Source organism: Bemisia tabaci, chromosome 8 (genome assembly GCF_918797505.1).
Source record: "Bemisia tabaci chromosome 8, PGI_BMITA_v3".
Taxonomy (NCBI): Eukaryota; Metazoa; Arthropoda; class Insecta; order Hemiptera; family Aleyrodidae; genus Bemisia; species Bemisia tabaci.
Window position 1 is genome coordinate 32425069 of NC_092800.1, and position 15545 is coordinate 32440613.

General features: G+C 41.0%; 1 protein-coding gene across 3 annotated transcripts in view; it reads right to left on the bottom strand.

Moving 5' to 3' along the window:
* Positions 1-15545, bottom strand: part of LOC109030272 (kin of IRRE-like protein 3) — a 616549-nt gene that overhangs the window by 189738 nt on the left and 411266 nt on the right. For all 3 annotated transcript variants that reach the window (XM_072303754.1, XM_072303753.1, XM_019041151.2), the window contains exon 4: positions 8253-8467. In XM_072303754.1, the coding sequence (XP_072159855.1) occupies positions 8253-8467 (215 nt within the window). The remainder of the gene's footprint in view (positions 1-8252; positions 8468-15545) is intronic.

Below are 15545 nucleotides of genomic sequence, written 5' to 3' on the forward strand. Positions count from 1 at the left end.
AAAGATAAAAATCGGGTTGAAACATAGCAAAATGTTTTGGGTACCATATATCCCTTTAAGATTCACATATTTTAATTGTTATCAGTGAAATTATTGCTCAAATGTTTTATTTTAAATTAATACCAACCATTAAAATTACCAAGATATTGAATAAATATGAATTAAATTCGATTGGTAAGCATTGAAATTGTTGACTTAAACTGCAAATTTTGTTGTTTATTTCGTCACAATTTAAATTACAAGGGGTGCTTTAAGACGAAAATTTCACAAGAAATCCAATCAACCCACTTTTAGAACCTCAAAGTTTTGTACAGCGGAGTATACATATCAAGCCGCTAACTCAGCGCACTAGAGCGCTCTGCGACTCCAAATCGCCATCGGAATCAATCTTCCCACAAATCATCGGGCAGATTACACCGTCTGATCTCCCCCTCCACTCCCTCCCCCCAACTTTTTACTGGACGCCCATGCCGCCTTCTTCCGGGAAGAACCCAATCAAATACCTTTCTGGGCAACCGGCTATCTGCCATTCTCCGCACGTGTCCATACCAAACCAGCTGCCTGGTTTTGATATCGTGCACAATATCTTCCTCAACTCCCATTATTCCACGCGCTCGTTCATTACGAACGCGTTCTCTCCGCGAGATCCCTGCAGACCTTCGCCAAAAGTCCATTTCGGTTGCCCGTAAGATATCCTCGGATCTTTTCTTCAATTGCCAGACCTCACTCCCGTACGTAATTATGCTCTTCACGATGGCGCTGTGAATTCTCCGTTTATTTTCCTTCGAGATTCTCTGCTCCCAGAGAACCCCTTTAACATCGAGATGGCTTTTCTCCCTTGCAAATTACGTTAAACGGAGTTATAAGCGTTTAAAGGGTCCAAATTTTGTCCGACCTCTCGTATTGACTCGATCCACCGTGCGTGGTTTCCGAAACATATCGTCTCTGGTTTAGCCCTCCCTCGGACACCCTGTATAGGCACTCTATGCGGGCCTACCCGTGGGTAGGGGGGGGGGGGGAAGAGTGGACTTACGAGCTCGACCCGAACTCAAGTCGTGAGCACTAAACGAGTTTTATTGTAGTTTTTATCTGGCGGAAGGTCCCAGATAAACGAGCGAGTCAAGCTGTCACGCTCGAATCCAACTCAACTCGAAGACTCTTCGAAAATAGTTCAACGTTGCCGATAACGCCCCGCGGCGCCCCGGCTCCCGCAACGTTATCTCCGCCCGGAAAAATCGCTCCCCCCTCCCCCACCTCCGGGTGGGGGGCGCGGCGAGTCACATACTCGCGCGCACTCGACGAGTAAAAACACCCGAACTTTTTTTTATTAATATTGCGCTCCCTCCGGAAACGTTTTCGGAATTAGAAAAATGAGCGCGTTTTAAAGTGCGGGTAGTTTCCCCGCGAGATAAAAAGAAACTCGGGAACTTATTTAATATTCTAATTTTTCCTCTTTTCGCCCACCCCCCCCTTTTTTTTTATTCGTGCTCCCCGTTTGATGGATACCGGGTTGCGAAACTTTAATTAAGTACATTAGCGTGTTCTTCTTCCTCGCGGTGAGGTTCCGCCTGCAGCTGCAGTCCGCGTCTTGCAAAACGACGTATCTGCATGGGTTTTCTGGTGCGGATGGGTGGTTTTTGCGTAGGTGTGGGCGGCGGTGCAGCGTGCCGGCTTTCACGTGGGGATCATCGCGGATATCCGGCGGCGGTGATGACGCGCGCGTTTAATGCAATCCATCCGAACGCAAACATCGTACGACGCCCCTGATTCCGGGCCTTTTAAATATGAATCCGCCGAGGGGAAAATTAAGCTCTCACGTGGCTTCGTTTGTTCGTTCTCTCCGTATTTTTTCCCCCGGGGAGTCTGGTATGATTCGTTTTCTATATCTGACTGACTAAGCTATCCGCTCAGCAGATCGGGAAACTGAAAGACTCCTGTTAAATGGAGACAATTTAGAGCGGGCCATTCCACAGTTAATCGAATCAGTAGAAGTAGTAGTAGTAGTAGTAGTAGTAGTGGTAGCGGCAGTGGTAGTTTTTGTCGTGTTAGTAGTTGCAGTGGTGGTAGTATTGATAATAGTAATGATGGTAGTAGTAGTAGTGGTAGTTGTAGTGGTAGTTGTAGTGGTTGTTGTAGTAGTAGTAGTAGTAGTAGTAGTAGTAGTAGTAGTAGTAGTAGTAGTAGTAGTAGTAGTAGTAGTAGTAGTAGTAGTAGTAGTAGTAGTAGTAGTAGTAGTATAGTGGTGGTAGTAATAGTAGCGGTAGAATATATTTATTTTATGGAGATGTTCTGGCAACTTCGGCCATTGACACGTTTGCATTTTAAATACAAAATTTGTTAAAAAGTCGGTAAATTATCACCAAAAAAATAAGAACGTAAAATTTAGAGGAGGGAGAATAGAATTAAAGAGAATAACAGTGCTGAATAGTGAGGAAAATTTACTGAAATTACAGTGAATGTAAGAGGAAGATTGTCAACGTAATCTCAATCAGTGAAAGATTACAAAATCCTTCTACTAGAGAATCTCACTTTTTTTTCATGAAAGTATTTGTAATATACCTTCAGCGTGCTATTTATTTATTTATTTACTTAGGTTAATGTTATTATGACGGAAAAAAAGAAGAAAAAAGAGAGGTCGTTTGCCTCCTCTAAGATTTTGGTGAAATGAGGCCACAGCAAGAGATCATCTAAGCGCGGCAATGCTGCAATTCGGCGGGAGCGGCTGCGGGCCTCCATGCGGGCAGTTCAGTTGCACAGTGGGTCGAGTCAATTAGAGAGGTCGGACATAAAGTTTTTTACTAAAACTGCAAATTTTGATGTTTTTTCCGTCACATTTTAAATGATAAGGAGTGTCTCTGCAGGAAAATTTTACGCGAAAACCAAAGGAGCCACTTTTAAAACCTCAAATTTTTGTATGAATGGAGTTACACGGAGAAAAAAACTTCGTGCGAGGGACCCGAAGTTTAGGTCATATGGATCTCTGAAGTTTTCAGATTGAGCATCTGAACACTTTAGGTCCAGCTGTCGAGTTCGGATCACACATCTGAAACTTCAGTTCTTACATTTGAAGTACTTCGGTTTTCACATCCGAAAAACTTTGGTTCTCACATCCGAAAAACTTTGGTTCTCACATCTGAAGTACTTCAGATGTAAGAACTGAAGTTTCAGATGTATGATCCGAACTTCGACAGCTAGACCTAAAGTGTTCAGATATGCTCAATCTGAAAACTTCAGAGATCCATATGACCTAAACTTTGGGTCCCACGCACGAGGTTTTTTTCTCCGTGTATAAGCCTTTAAAGTTTCCAAATTTGGTCCGACTTCTCCTATCGACTCGATCCACTGTGCGCCGGTCCGTCCGCCCCCGGTAAATTCGGTGACCGTTCATTAACCTATCAATGTTCGAGCCGGGCCGGGCGCCTGTGAAAAACTCCATGTGCATGAACGGACCGTCGTTGATTGTTTATTCATCAGTTGCTATGAGTGAGCCCCAGCATCCAGGAAAACCCCGACCTCAACTGACCGGTTCCCCAAACCACCTTCGCATGAAGCTCGCAGCGGTGACGGTAGCGGTCCAGCGCACGGATTGCCGGAACGCTATCGAATGGACTTCATCGATAAATAACATTGCTGAGATACGGCTTTATCAATCAAGGTCACTCCATTACGATTCAATAATTCACCCGCTGGTTGCATACGATACGATGATGAGTTCTCAATCGATGGGTTCTGCGAAGAAGGGCGTAACCACCACGAGTCAAGTTTCCAGAAAACACACTGGAAAAAAAAAACACATTGGATCTAGAATCCAGACTCTAAAAAACATCGATAAGAAAAAGTACTCTTGATTCAATCAGAATCTAGCTTAAATCAAGAACCAAGCCTCTTAATTTAAGCGGATTTCGTTTTGATTCAAGCAAAAATCCGAGTGAATCAAGAGTATTTTTGCTTGTCAATGTTTTCAAGAGTCTGGACTCTAGATCCGATGTGTTTTTTTTTTCCAGTGCATGCTAAAACTGAGTTACACCAATGGGTTAGTTGCGCTGATCTCAGAATCGTGTTTTGATTCTTGATTCTTGTAGATTAGCTAAAAATAATAAGATCTGACAAACAGCAACTTTCTACGTTCAATATTAACCGAGATATCGTCCTTCGAAAAGTCGGGATTTTGATGTCATCCACCGCGGTAGTGCACAACATGGTATGTACTACCGCGGTGGATGACGTCATAAATCGAGTTTTCCAAGGCGCGATATCTCGGTTAATATTCAACGTAGAAAGTTGTTGTTTGGACAGATCATCTTATTTTTAGTTTATCTGCAAGAATGAAGCATCAAACCACGATTCTGTGACCAGCGCAACTGAACCGTTATTCGTATTTTTTCTCAAAAAAATTAACTAATGGTGCACATACCATTTTTAATGAGACCACACTCACACAAGTAGGGTCTGAAATATGGAACAAATGCAATTTTTACAAAACGCCCTTCTTCCACAAAATTTTGAAAAAGTTTATTTAGGTTGAATTCCTGCTGCATTTGACATTTTCAGCATAAAGTTACTAGACCGCAAAACGCATCCCATCAAATCATATCTTTACAATTTTAATACATTGGAAACATGACACCGAAAAGTGCGCAAATACCTCAAACTGGTTGTGCAGTTAAGACTATTATAAACTTTACCCACGTGTTAATCGTAATTTTTAGGCAACTTTTTAAAACAGCAACACTTATCCTTCCACCGCAAATTGCTCCGCATACATGTAGCCGCCGAATCCTATCATAGTAGATCGTCCACTTCCTGAATGGGAGCCTTCCTCCCCCATTCACGAAAAAGTTTTCTCGGCAGATTAATTTTTACGTCGGATAGTCCTCAGTCCAACCATAATGCGGAAAAGCAAAGTTTGAAAACTTGTGTCCGGGACGGAGGGCTCTCTCAAAAGATTATGTGAAACCGTATAGATCAAATACATGGTTTAAACCGCTTTTATAGAGTATTTTGATGACCGTGGAAGTTTGCAGAGGGCTCTCCATGCTCGGTCAAGGGCTCCGCAGACTCTGAAAGCACACTGAATCCTGCAACGCAAACTTTCACGTATTCTATTTGAAGAGTTTTTGGATAATAGCAATGTGCTCATTTTTATTTTCATTCTTATTCACTGATAAATAAATGAGAGGACAAGTTTAATGATTTTTTCTGCCATACGAGGTAGCGGCACTTGCACAGAAAACGCAAGCTAGTGGAAATAGAACGCCCTAGTAGCTATGGCTCTTAAAAAAAATCCTACAAAAAGTTGACAAAATAAATATTGCTCATGACGATTTGCATCATCTGTTGGACATTGATACGTTTACACGTCATTAGAATCTATAAATAGATAGGATGTATATGTATAGTAAGTAGAGCAGTACTGCCGTGCAACGCAAAAACGCCGTAAAAGCCATTTTACATTTTTTGGAAACAATGTATCAGAGCAGAATTACTTGTGTACCTTGGGACAAAGTTTTTACAGAATTATTTTGCAAATACTATCAAAAACTTAACCTGAAAATTTGAGGTGCATGGGTAAGATATTTTTTATTTTATGAAGTGTTAAGTTCCAAAAACGATGGAAAATCTTGATGGATTTACGGCGTTCTTGCTTAGGACGGCGGAGTAGTAGAAATACTTTATTCACTAAAACTCTTTTTAGGTAGATCAACTCTACAGAATCATTGGTTGTCAAAAGAGGAGAAAATGACTTTGAAATGTCTGCGACTAGTGCGTTCTACTAAGAATAAAAAAGTTTTCAGATTTTTCGAAGCGTCTCTGCAGTTTTTGTTTATTAGTGTCGTGTGTGTATTCTGTAAGTTGCGTTTGAGTACATTGATTTATGCAGTTTCCAAACCTGCAGGAGTGCAGGTGCACCCTAAGTATGCTTTAAAAATAACATGTTCGCAGAGATATTGGGACAACATAATTTAGACATGCACGGTAACCGATGAAATGGATTAAATTTTGCAAAAAAAAACCACTATTTCTGACCTCTCGCTCCTCTGTAAAAGCACCTTTTTGCATAAGGAAACCGATGTCATATATGTTGTTTCTAAAATGAATCAGAAATAGTGGTTCCTTACTGCAAAATGTAATGCAAATGACGTTCACTCTGGGCTGCGGTTTGGTCAGTTGAAGGCTTGTGTATAGAGCCACTAAGTTCTAGAGCAAAAACCTCCCCTCTCCTCTCTTTGCATCGAAGAGTATTTAAAACTTTCATTCCAGTTAACAGGTTGTCTAGCGATTGTTCTCGAACTATGGAAGTCATACCCCTTATTCATTATGTACAAAACCACCGCATTCCCTCCCCAATAACAGGGATTCTTCATTGATTGGTCCCTATATTTCCCCCCCCCCTCCCCTGGCCACACCGCAAAACGCTCTCCACTAAACGACGCTCTCAGTGCTCTCAGAAGGTCCCGCTTTGTGGAAACTCAACTTGACCTCCGTCGCACCCGCAACTCCACCCTCCGAAAGCAGAACGCCATAAGAGCATCAAAAAGTTGCCAAATTTCTACCGATAAAATACGAATTTCTCTGGAGACTCATGAGTAACATCTGTCAATTTTTCAGAAAATTTTACGCACGATTTAATCCAGTGTTGCTGAAAATTTCAAGGGATCAAAAATTATAGACTACTTTAGAAATTAATAATTTATCACAGAAAAATGGCAAATTTTGATTGCTGTTACGGCGTTTTTCCTTTCAGCACTGCAGAACTTCAGCGACGCGGCGCACAGTGGATCGAGTCAATTACGGAAGTCGAACATTAAATTTTTCACTAAAACTGCAAATTTCGATGTGTATTTCGTCACATTTAAAACTTTCAGGGGTGCTTCTTGAAGAAAATTTAACGAGAAATCCGATGCAACCACTTTTAGAACCTCGAAATTTTGTATAAACGGAGTTATGAGCTTTTAAAGTTTCGATATTTTGTCCGACCTCTCCTATTGACTCGATCCACTGTGCGGCGGTGTGATGCCTCTCGAAAAATTCGGTGGGTTTTTAATGAGCATCCTTTACGAGTACCCGGCAACTTTTCCTATCGTCCCGTCGGAAGTTCCACGCCGTTGTCGAAGTTGCGCTAACCCGCGAGGAAAAGTGCTCCGTGAAAATGTTAAGGGCCCATTATTGAGGGGATTCATAAAAAAAAGTCCGCCCGGATGCCGGCGAACCTCCCCAGACGTTGAACGCTGCCTGCTTTGGATTGCAAAGGTCGAGGATGATGTAGGTCAAATAAATGATAGGGAACTCCTCGTTGTCATGTTTTCGTCAAAAGAAACAACACAAAAAACGAGAGTGTCTACAGAGCGAAGATGGTCATTTGGACGTATTTATGCGAAAAGGAAGAATGTTAATGGGATTTGTGTGAACCATAGTTCCTTTTCCACCTCTACTCTCAGCTCTGGTGGAGTAAGAAAGAACTTTTCTTTCCCTTACGCATTGGCGAATTCTGCAGTTCAGACGCAGCTCTTCCCTTCCTTAATGTGTAGTGTCATCAAGAAAATCATACTAGCCGAAAAGCTCAGGTAGCCACGAATAGAGTCTGCAGAAAAGGAACGTCGATGCTCCCGACTGCGCACCAAACAGTTTTAGATGGAAATTCGGCAGAATTTTTTGTCTACCTTATCTTAGGAGCTCACGACGGAATATCTGCAGAACATTCGACACAGAAAAAACTTGGCCATTTTTGTAATTTTGAGACTAATTTTGCAATTCTTTAAATACATTACAGCCTCATTACAGCACTCTAATTGGAATTGGAAAAAATTAAAGAAATCAGCTTGGGTGGTTTATACTGTAGATGTGGAATGCGGCAAAGTCGCTAACTCATTTTCCAAGGCTGCCACAGAATTTAGAAAATGAAATTCCTTGACATTTCCCTGATTTCTAGGACACACTTGGTGAAATTTCCTGAAGATTGAAGATATGCCAAATGGTTGATAAGACATTATTCGGAATAGTTTTCAGGCAAAATGTGTTTTTCGAAACGTCAAACCTAGTCCATACGGCAAATAAAAGTGACCCAACGATATTCCCTGACATTTTCATCATTTTCCCTGACTTTTTAAAATTCCCTGACATTTCCCAGTATTCTCTGAATGTGGTAACCTTAATTTTCGCCAAAATTATCAATTGGGTGCATGTTCTTAGCCCTCGAGATGTGCTTCTTAACAACGCGTCTTAAAAGTATATTAATTGTTGCGAGGTCTTACCTATGACGGTTAGGTTGATTTGGAAGTTGCGAGTGGGAGTCTTTTGGAAGTCGACGCGGCACCTGTAGACGCCCTCGTCCTCGAGGCGGACTTGGTCGACGAGCAGCACCGCCGGGTCGCCCGACGCAGAGAACGAAGCGCGCTGCCCGAGTCCCAGAGGCTCAGGTTCGGACCAATGTTTCGCCTCCGACAGAGAACGGCCACGTACATCGTAACTGTAACAAAGAAAAAAATCAAATTAGAATCATAATCTACATTGTAAAATAATAAGAGTAACGAGTTACGTATAACGCCTGAGGCGAAAAGTGGCCAGACAGCGCACAATGGATTGAGTCAAATACGCCCGGTACTGAGCGTTTGGTTGCGCACACACCACGCTGCAGCACAGCAAAGGCACAAAATATAAAATAAGATATTAGAGCACTGGAAAAAAACACATTGGATTTGGAGTCCAGACTCTTAAAAACATCGATAAGAAAAAATACCCTTGATTCAATCAGACTTAAGCTTAAATCAAGAGCCCGGCTACTTAATTTGAGCAAATTTCCTTTTTGAATCTGATTGAATCAAGAGTATTTTTTCTTGTCAATGTTTTCAAGAGTCTGGACTCTAGATCCGATGTGTTTTTTTTTCCAGTGAGGGCTTTGGAGATTGTTAAATTTGACACGGAACCACGTTAATATTTACGATACACACAGTATATTTTTCCTTTGATACCTATTTTTTTCATTAATATAAATGGGAATAATTCATGCAGAGTGCGCAAACATTTTAAAATCACGTTTTGAAAAACGCTGACTCCGCGAGTTTAAATATTGGAGCCAAGCGGAGCGGCGCGCAGCAAGCGCGAAACGCGCACTGGCGCTAGAGTACCTATATTGAGAGAGTATGGCCACTGGGCCCCATGGAGAGGCTTAGGACCCAAAAATGGCGGTGCTTTGTTTTGGTTTTGTGGATGGGAGGGGGGTCATTGCCAACTTTTGACGGTTATCACCAACCGCACTTGCTGCCAACCTCACTACATCTGAGATAATTTTTCTCAAAAATTGCACACGATTAGCCTTAAAAATATGTAAAGATGTCGCAATGGTGCATTTGAGTAAATTTCTCGTTACGATAAGCAAAGAAAACTACATTTTGAGTCATTTTGCATTACATTAATTTATGGCGTTGGCGTCCGCCATTTTTGGGTCCTAAGGGCTCCATTTAGCCTAAGATGGCTGAGCCAATCAGAGGTGGTAACTTCAGTGGCCATACTCTCTCAATAGAGGTACCCTAACTGGCGCCTACAAACCTAACAGGGATACTTCACGCATTGCGCAATGCGTGAAGTATCCCAGTTAGGTTTGTAGGCGCCAATGCGCGCATCGCGCTGGTCGCCCGCCGCGCCGCGCCGCGGCGTTGTAAACCCGGAGTGCGTGAAGTATTCCTACAGTCTCTTCGGCTCACATATGCGTTCTGCACCGACTGGACTGTGTTTGCTGCCATCACTTTCACTCGCGGAGTCAGCACTTTTCGACTCGTTACTGAACTTTCGTTTTTGCACACTCTGTATGGATTACTATAATTTAGACTGAGAAAAAAAAATACATAAAATCGAACTAATTTTCCTTTGTTTATTTACAAGTGGTTAACACCATGCCCGCACCTCTTATGAAACTTCGCTGATTTGTCGGTGCGGTGGCGTTTGCGGATTCTAAGAATCGGGTGGCGTTTGCGGATTCTCATATTTTGACGGTGGCGATTGCGGACAGGCGGAACAGGGCCGGTGGACTTTGCGGACCAGAGAATTTCGGTGGTGGCGTTTGCGGACGGAGGGGTAAGCACCTACTTATCCTGCCCCCCACCCCTGCGCTGTATATTAAAGAGACAAATTACCGGAGAGGCTCTGGATTCCTTTTCGTGGATGTAGAATGAAAAAAATATTAGTATTAAACATTACTATTATATTAGTATAAAAACATATGAGCAGTGAACATACAGTAAATTTTTAAAAAAAGGCATATCAGAAATCGCAAGAAACTGAAAAATCGTCAGTTTCAGTCCATTTTTAGGATGAAAAACATGTTGTAAATTCTAATCCAAAATTACTGAAAGTTAAAAAATTACATACGGAAAATGGAAACACATTTTAATTTTTTGACTTTCAGTGATTTTGGATTAGAATTTACAACATGTTTTTCATCCTAAAAACGGACTGAAACTGACGATTTTTCAGTTTCTTGCGATTTCTGATATGCCTTTTTTTAAAAATTTACTGTATGTTCACTGCTCATATGTTTTTATACTAATATAATAGTAATGTTTAATACTAATATTTTTTTCATTCTACATCCACGAAAAGGAATCCAGAGCCTCTCCGGTAATTTGTCTCTTTAATATACAGCGCAGGGGTGGGGGGCAGGATAAGTAGGTGCCTACCCCTCCGTCCGCAATCGCCACCGCCGAAATTCTCTGGTCCGCAAAGTCCACCGGCCCTGTTCCGCCTGTCCGCAATCGCCACCGTCAAAATGGGCGCCATCCAATTCCCTCCCCCGATTCCCTCCCGAAACCGATTCCCTCCCCCGATTCCCTCCCAAGACCGATACCCTCATGCGGTCGGAACCGATTTCCGATTCCCTCCCGGCTTTGAAGTAAACTGAAAATATGTGGCAACGTCGCAACAATTGATCAAGTAGTAAGACAAAATAATCAAGATCCAAAATAAACTCACCATTCCCAGATACACCTGATACAGCGCAATTTCTCGTAAGAGTAGAAGAGTAGGTGGTAGAAGTTGTAGAAGTTTGAAGTACCTTAAATACGGGTGTACAGAGTCCGTCGCGTCAAAAAAAAATAAGACCAAAAAAAAAAAAAAAAAAATATCACAAGAAAACATTGGCGAATTTCTATGAAGTACCTTAAACGGGTGTACAGAGTCCGTCGCGTCAAAAAAAATAAGACCAAATAAAAAAAAAATCACAAGAAAACATTTGGCGAATTTCTACGAGACACCGTGCGAATGAAGTGGAACAAGGCTTCATCGTTGTAGTTTTCGAGAAGTTCGGATATGTTTTTTTCGAGAGCAGCAATTTTTTTGGCAGTTTTTGATCTGGGTTTTGCCATTGACCGATTTGCGGAATTTATTGAAATTTTGCTGTCGCGGAAAATTCTCTTCAGCACGGCAACGAAACTCGGAAAATCGGGATGAGCTTTGTAATAAAAGGAGTTGTACCGCGCGTGAAAACTCTCACACGAGTTGGTGGTTCGCGCTGGATCAGCTGATCGTTCAGCCCACATTTTCGGGGGGAACTGGGCTCCTTCACCGATGTACGTTTGAAGTAGGTAATTGACGAATTTGGTCACTTGAGGACATTCAGGATGTGCGAACAAGAAAAACTTCACGAATGAGTCACCCACTTTGTCGGGGTGTAATAACGGGAGGCCGAAAATGTGCGGTATCAGGTGTATCTGAGAATGGTGAGTTTATTTTGGATCTTGATTATTTCGTCTTACTACTTGATCAAGTGTTGCGACGTTGCCACATATTTCAATTTACTTCAAAGCCGGGAGGGAATCGGAAATCGGTTCCGGCCGCATGAGGGAATCGGTCTTGGGAGGGAATCGGGGGAGGGAATCGGTTTCGGGAGGGAATCGGGGGAGGGAATTGGATGGCACCCGTCAAAATATGAGAATCCGCAAACGCCACCCGATTCTTAGAATCCGCAAACGCCACGTCCGCAAACGCCACCGCACCGATTTGTCAGCCACCGGAAACTCGTAAACAACGACAGTAGTAATTTTTTATGCTTTTAAGAAGGCAGATTCCTGGATATAAAGCTGTCTTTTGCCCTTTGAGCCAGGACAACAAAATTCAACAAATAGAATTGCTCCATAATACCTATGTCTTCTGGGTCTATTGCTTTGTCTATCAATTTCAATAATTAGCCCGCTGTCCTCCGTGCCGATTGTTGAATCGTTATCAAATGATCCCGATCGATTAATCTCTATCTTAGCAATGCATTTTATTGATCATGATCATTCGATATCGATTCAATAATCGAGCCTTAGTTGGTCGATTGTTGAATGATCCGGATCGATTAATCCCTATCTTAGCAATGCATTTTATCGATCATGGTCATTCGATATCAATTCAACAATCGATAAATCGATATTCCGTATCTTAGCAATGAATTTTATCGGTATTGATTATTCGATATCGATCCAACAATCGAGCCGCAGTAGCCACGCTGAAGTTAGCAGTCACGAATCTATGCCCAATTCTCTCTACCGGTTGGGTCTAAATAACACTTCGATAAACCGATTACGAACCGTTTAATTGATTAAGTTTTCGGTTCAATGCAAGACGAAGTCCAGTTGGAAAACTTTCTTGACAGAGTGCTGAGACTCACTGAGAGCCTTTGGCTAGGAATCAGTTAATGAGCACAGTTACAGATCAAAATTACAGGCGGACCACTTACCGCAGCTTATTGTTAACTGTTGCCTCGCGCGGGACAAAGGAAAGTCAGGGACTTACGGTGCGCCCAAATTGATGGTGACTGAATTGATGGAGTCATTAGATCATTTAAAAGTAAAAATCACAGTAATTTTCTTCTTACTTGATGCATCATTTTGAGAAAACAAAGGGCTTTCAGTCCAGGGTAGTTTGATTCTACGTCACTGCTGTTTGATTCATTCGTGAATCAGTTCTTATTTTTTAAATCAAACTTTAAATAGATTTTGTTTTCTTTCAAATCCAATATCAATGTCGATACTGCACGAATAAATTTTAACCTAAAAATCTACACTTTTAACATTTACTTGCATATTTAAAATAAACATTTGAAAAATAATCGTAGTTTGCAATGAAAATGAACAAAGAGCTGTTAAACATTAAGTTCGAGCAACGATACTTGCATTTACTGTAAAGAAAACTAAGTTGAAAAAATTAATCATGATACACACGATATCAATTTTAGACCCAAAGAACAGTTTTTAGTTTATCGCGCAGAAAAAAAACATTATTTAAGTATTCTCTCGGAACTGGAAATTAAATATTCAAATCAAACGTAAAAAAACTGAAATACACTTAGATTTAAAGATAATATTTTTTAAAACATTTACTTGGGACAAACAAGCATCACCATGGCAATAGGTCCTAAATCTTTACATTTGAATCTTTCATATACAATCTAAGACACAATAATTTAACACTACACTAGCACAGTTGAATAATGAAAAGGGTTATGGGAGTGAGGGGACCTCCACATATGTATTGTCAGAATTAAAGTAATTTAAACGGATATATTCTCATATGTTTACAATCTATATACAGCGTTGTTATGCGTTATTCATTAATCCAAATTAATAGTTCTACTTCGTTCAAAGCAGCTTGACTCCTCTGATACTGAAAGTATACTTGCATGGGGATAAATCGTGGATAATGTGAGTTATAAATGGCGGAAGAAAAAGTCGAAATTTATTTGACGTAGAAAAGAGCTACACCTAAGAAAACAAATTGTGCACGCAATAAAGCACATAAGTTGGATTCAACGACAGTGTAAGAGAGACGCCACGAGCACAGAAAGGACGAAAACTTTGCCATTAGAAGTAGAGCAAGGGTTCAGATTCGACCTTTTGGATTGCGTAAGACTGCGTTTTACATTAAAAGACAGTTTTTTAAGGCTTCTTTAACATATTCAAAGAGAACCACATTGCAGGTACTGCTGGCTCTTATTATTTATTAAACACATCGGCCAAATTTTCACTCATTAACGATTATAGGATAGAGACTGATTCAATCCCAAAAACGATTTATTCATAGTTGTTCTATGAACAGATGTGTTTCCTTCACGCGGCTCCATATCGATGGTGAAACTATACTGGACCACGTTTCTCGGTTTGCGACGTTGTATACTTCCTGTGATACTTTATTTTTTGAATGGAAAACTACTCAACATCAATTCTTGAAAACTTCGGTGTGTTTCCTTTGATATGCGAAGAAAACTCTGTACAATTTTCAAGAAAAGATCATGATTTGCTCTTCTTCAGAAAAAGAAAATGGAAGAGGAGATTTTCAAACATCGCAAACGAGATACGTGGTTTGGTAGTTTTACCGTCGATATAGTTTACATCGTGATTCGGGGAGGGCTCAGATTACCTTAAACATAAAATCAGATACTTGACTGACTCTTGAGCCTTGGGTAAAATTCAGGAGTAAAACTCAAGAAAAAGAACCCTGAAAGGGATTATTATAATTTGTCGCTACCAAAAATACAAAATACAAGACAAAACTGAATGATGGTTTTGCAAATATTAAGGTGTCCGTTCCTGTTTGAGAAAATTATAGAATTTCCCAGGATATATTTTTAATTAAGACAGTAGCAAGGGTCCATTTTCAAAGTTACCTTAAAGAATTTCCAAATATTGTCTCTTTTATGATGTTTTTTAAAGTCTTCCTCAAACCTCCTTTAGTTACAATTTGGACTATATTGAGCCTCGCTCGGTATCCCGGATGCGGCCCTCTCACTTTATGGATCTTAGGGAATCTGATAGAAAAGATTTTGAAAATTATACTTTCTCCCTGAAAATCAACAAGAACTCCGGCAATAACGAGCTTTTACCCTGAGTTATCCCAAAAAGTGACTTTAAAAATGAAAATTCGGGAAACATGGCAAGCGAGGGAACCGGCCGGAGAGACAGACGAGAATAACGCGGGGATGTTTTTTATAAATCAGCCTGAACAGTGCTTTACTTAAGGTTTAGTGTTATATCGAAACTTTTGCATTAAATACCCGCGCTTGAAAATCATGTAACCGAACGTGGACTATTGGTGCGTGAAAGTTCGCGCTAAAACTCCGGGAGCACTCATGGAGCGCCGCAGTTTTAAATAAGCCCCCTGAGAACCCTATTTGCCCCTTCCCCGAAACTCCTCACCTATTTCACGGCGCACAGCGGATCAACTAAGTAAAAGAGTTCGGATACGAAATGGGCCTGTTGCATGCAAGAGATACAGCCGTGCGAATAGACTTTTAAGAGGTTAAATGACACGAAAATTACGATGGTCACATTAAAAAAGTCTAAAATACACTCCTTACTGCGCAATTTGCGTTGTTAGGAACGCGCTTTTTCAAATTTCCCGCGTCTGGGGGCAGTTTTCTAACGAAAACAATTAACGGCAACTCGCGGCTATTTCCGGTCAACTAAAACTGACAACATAACCTAAAAATCGGAGCTCGTGATATCGTGAAATGAAATGTACAAGGATTGCGTTGGATATTTAAAAGTTGATCGATTTGGTTACCGCATAAAGCG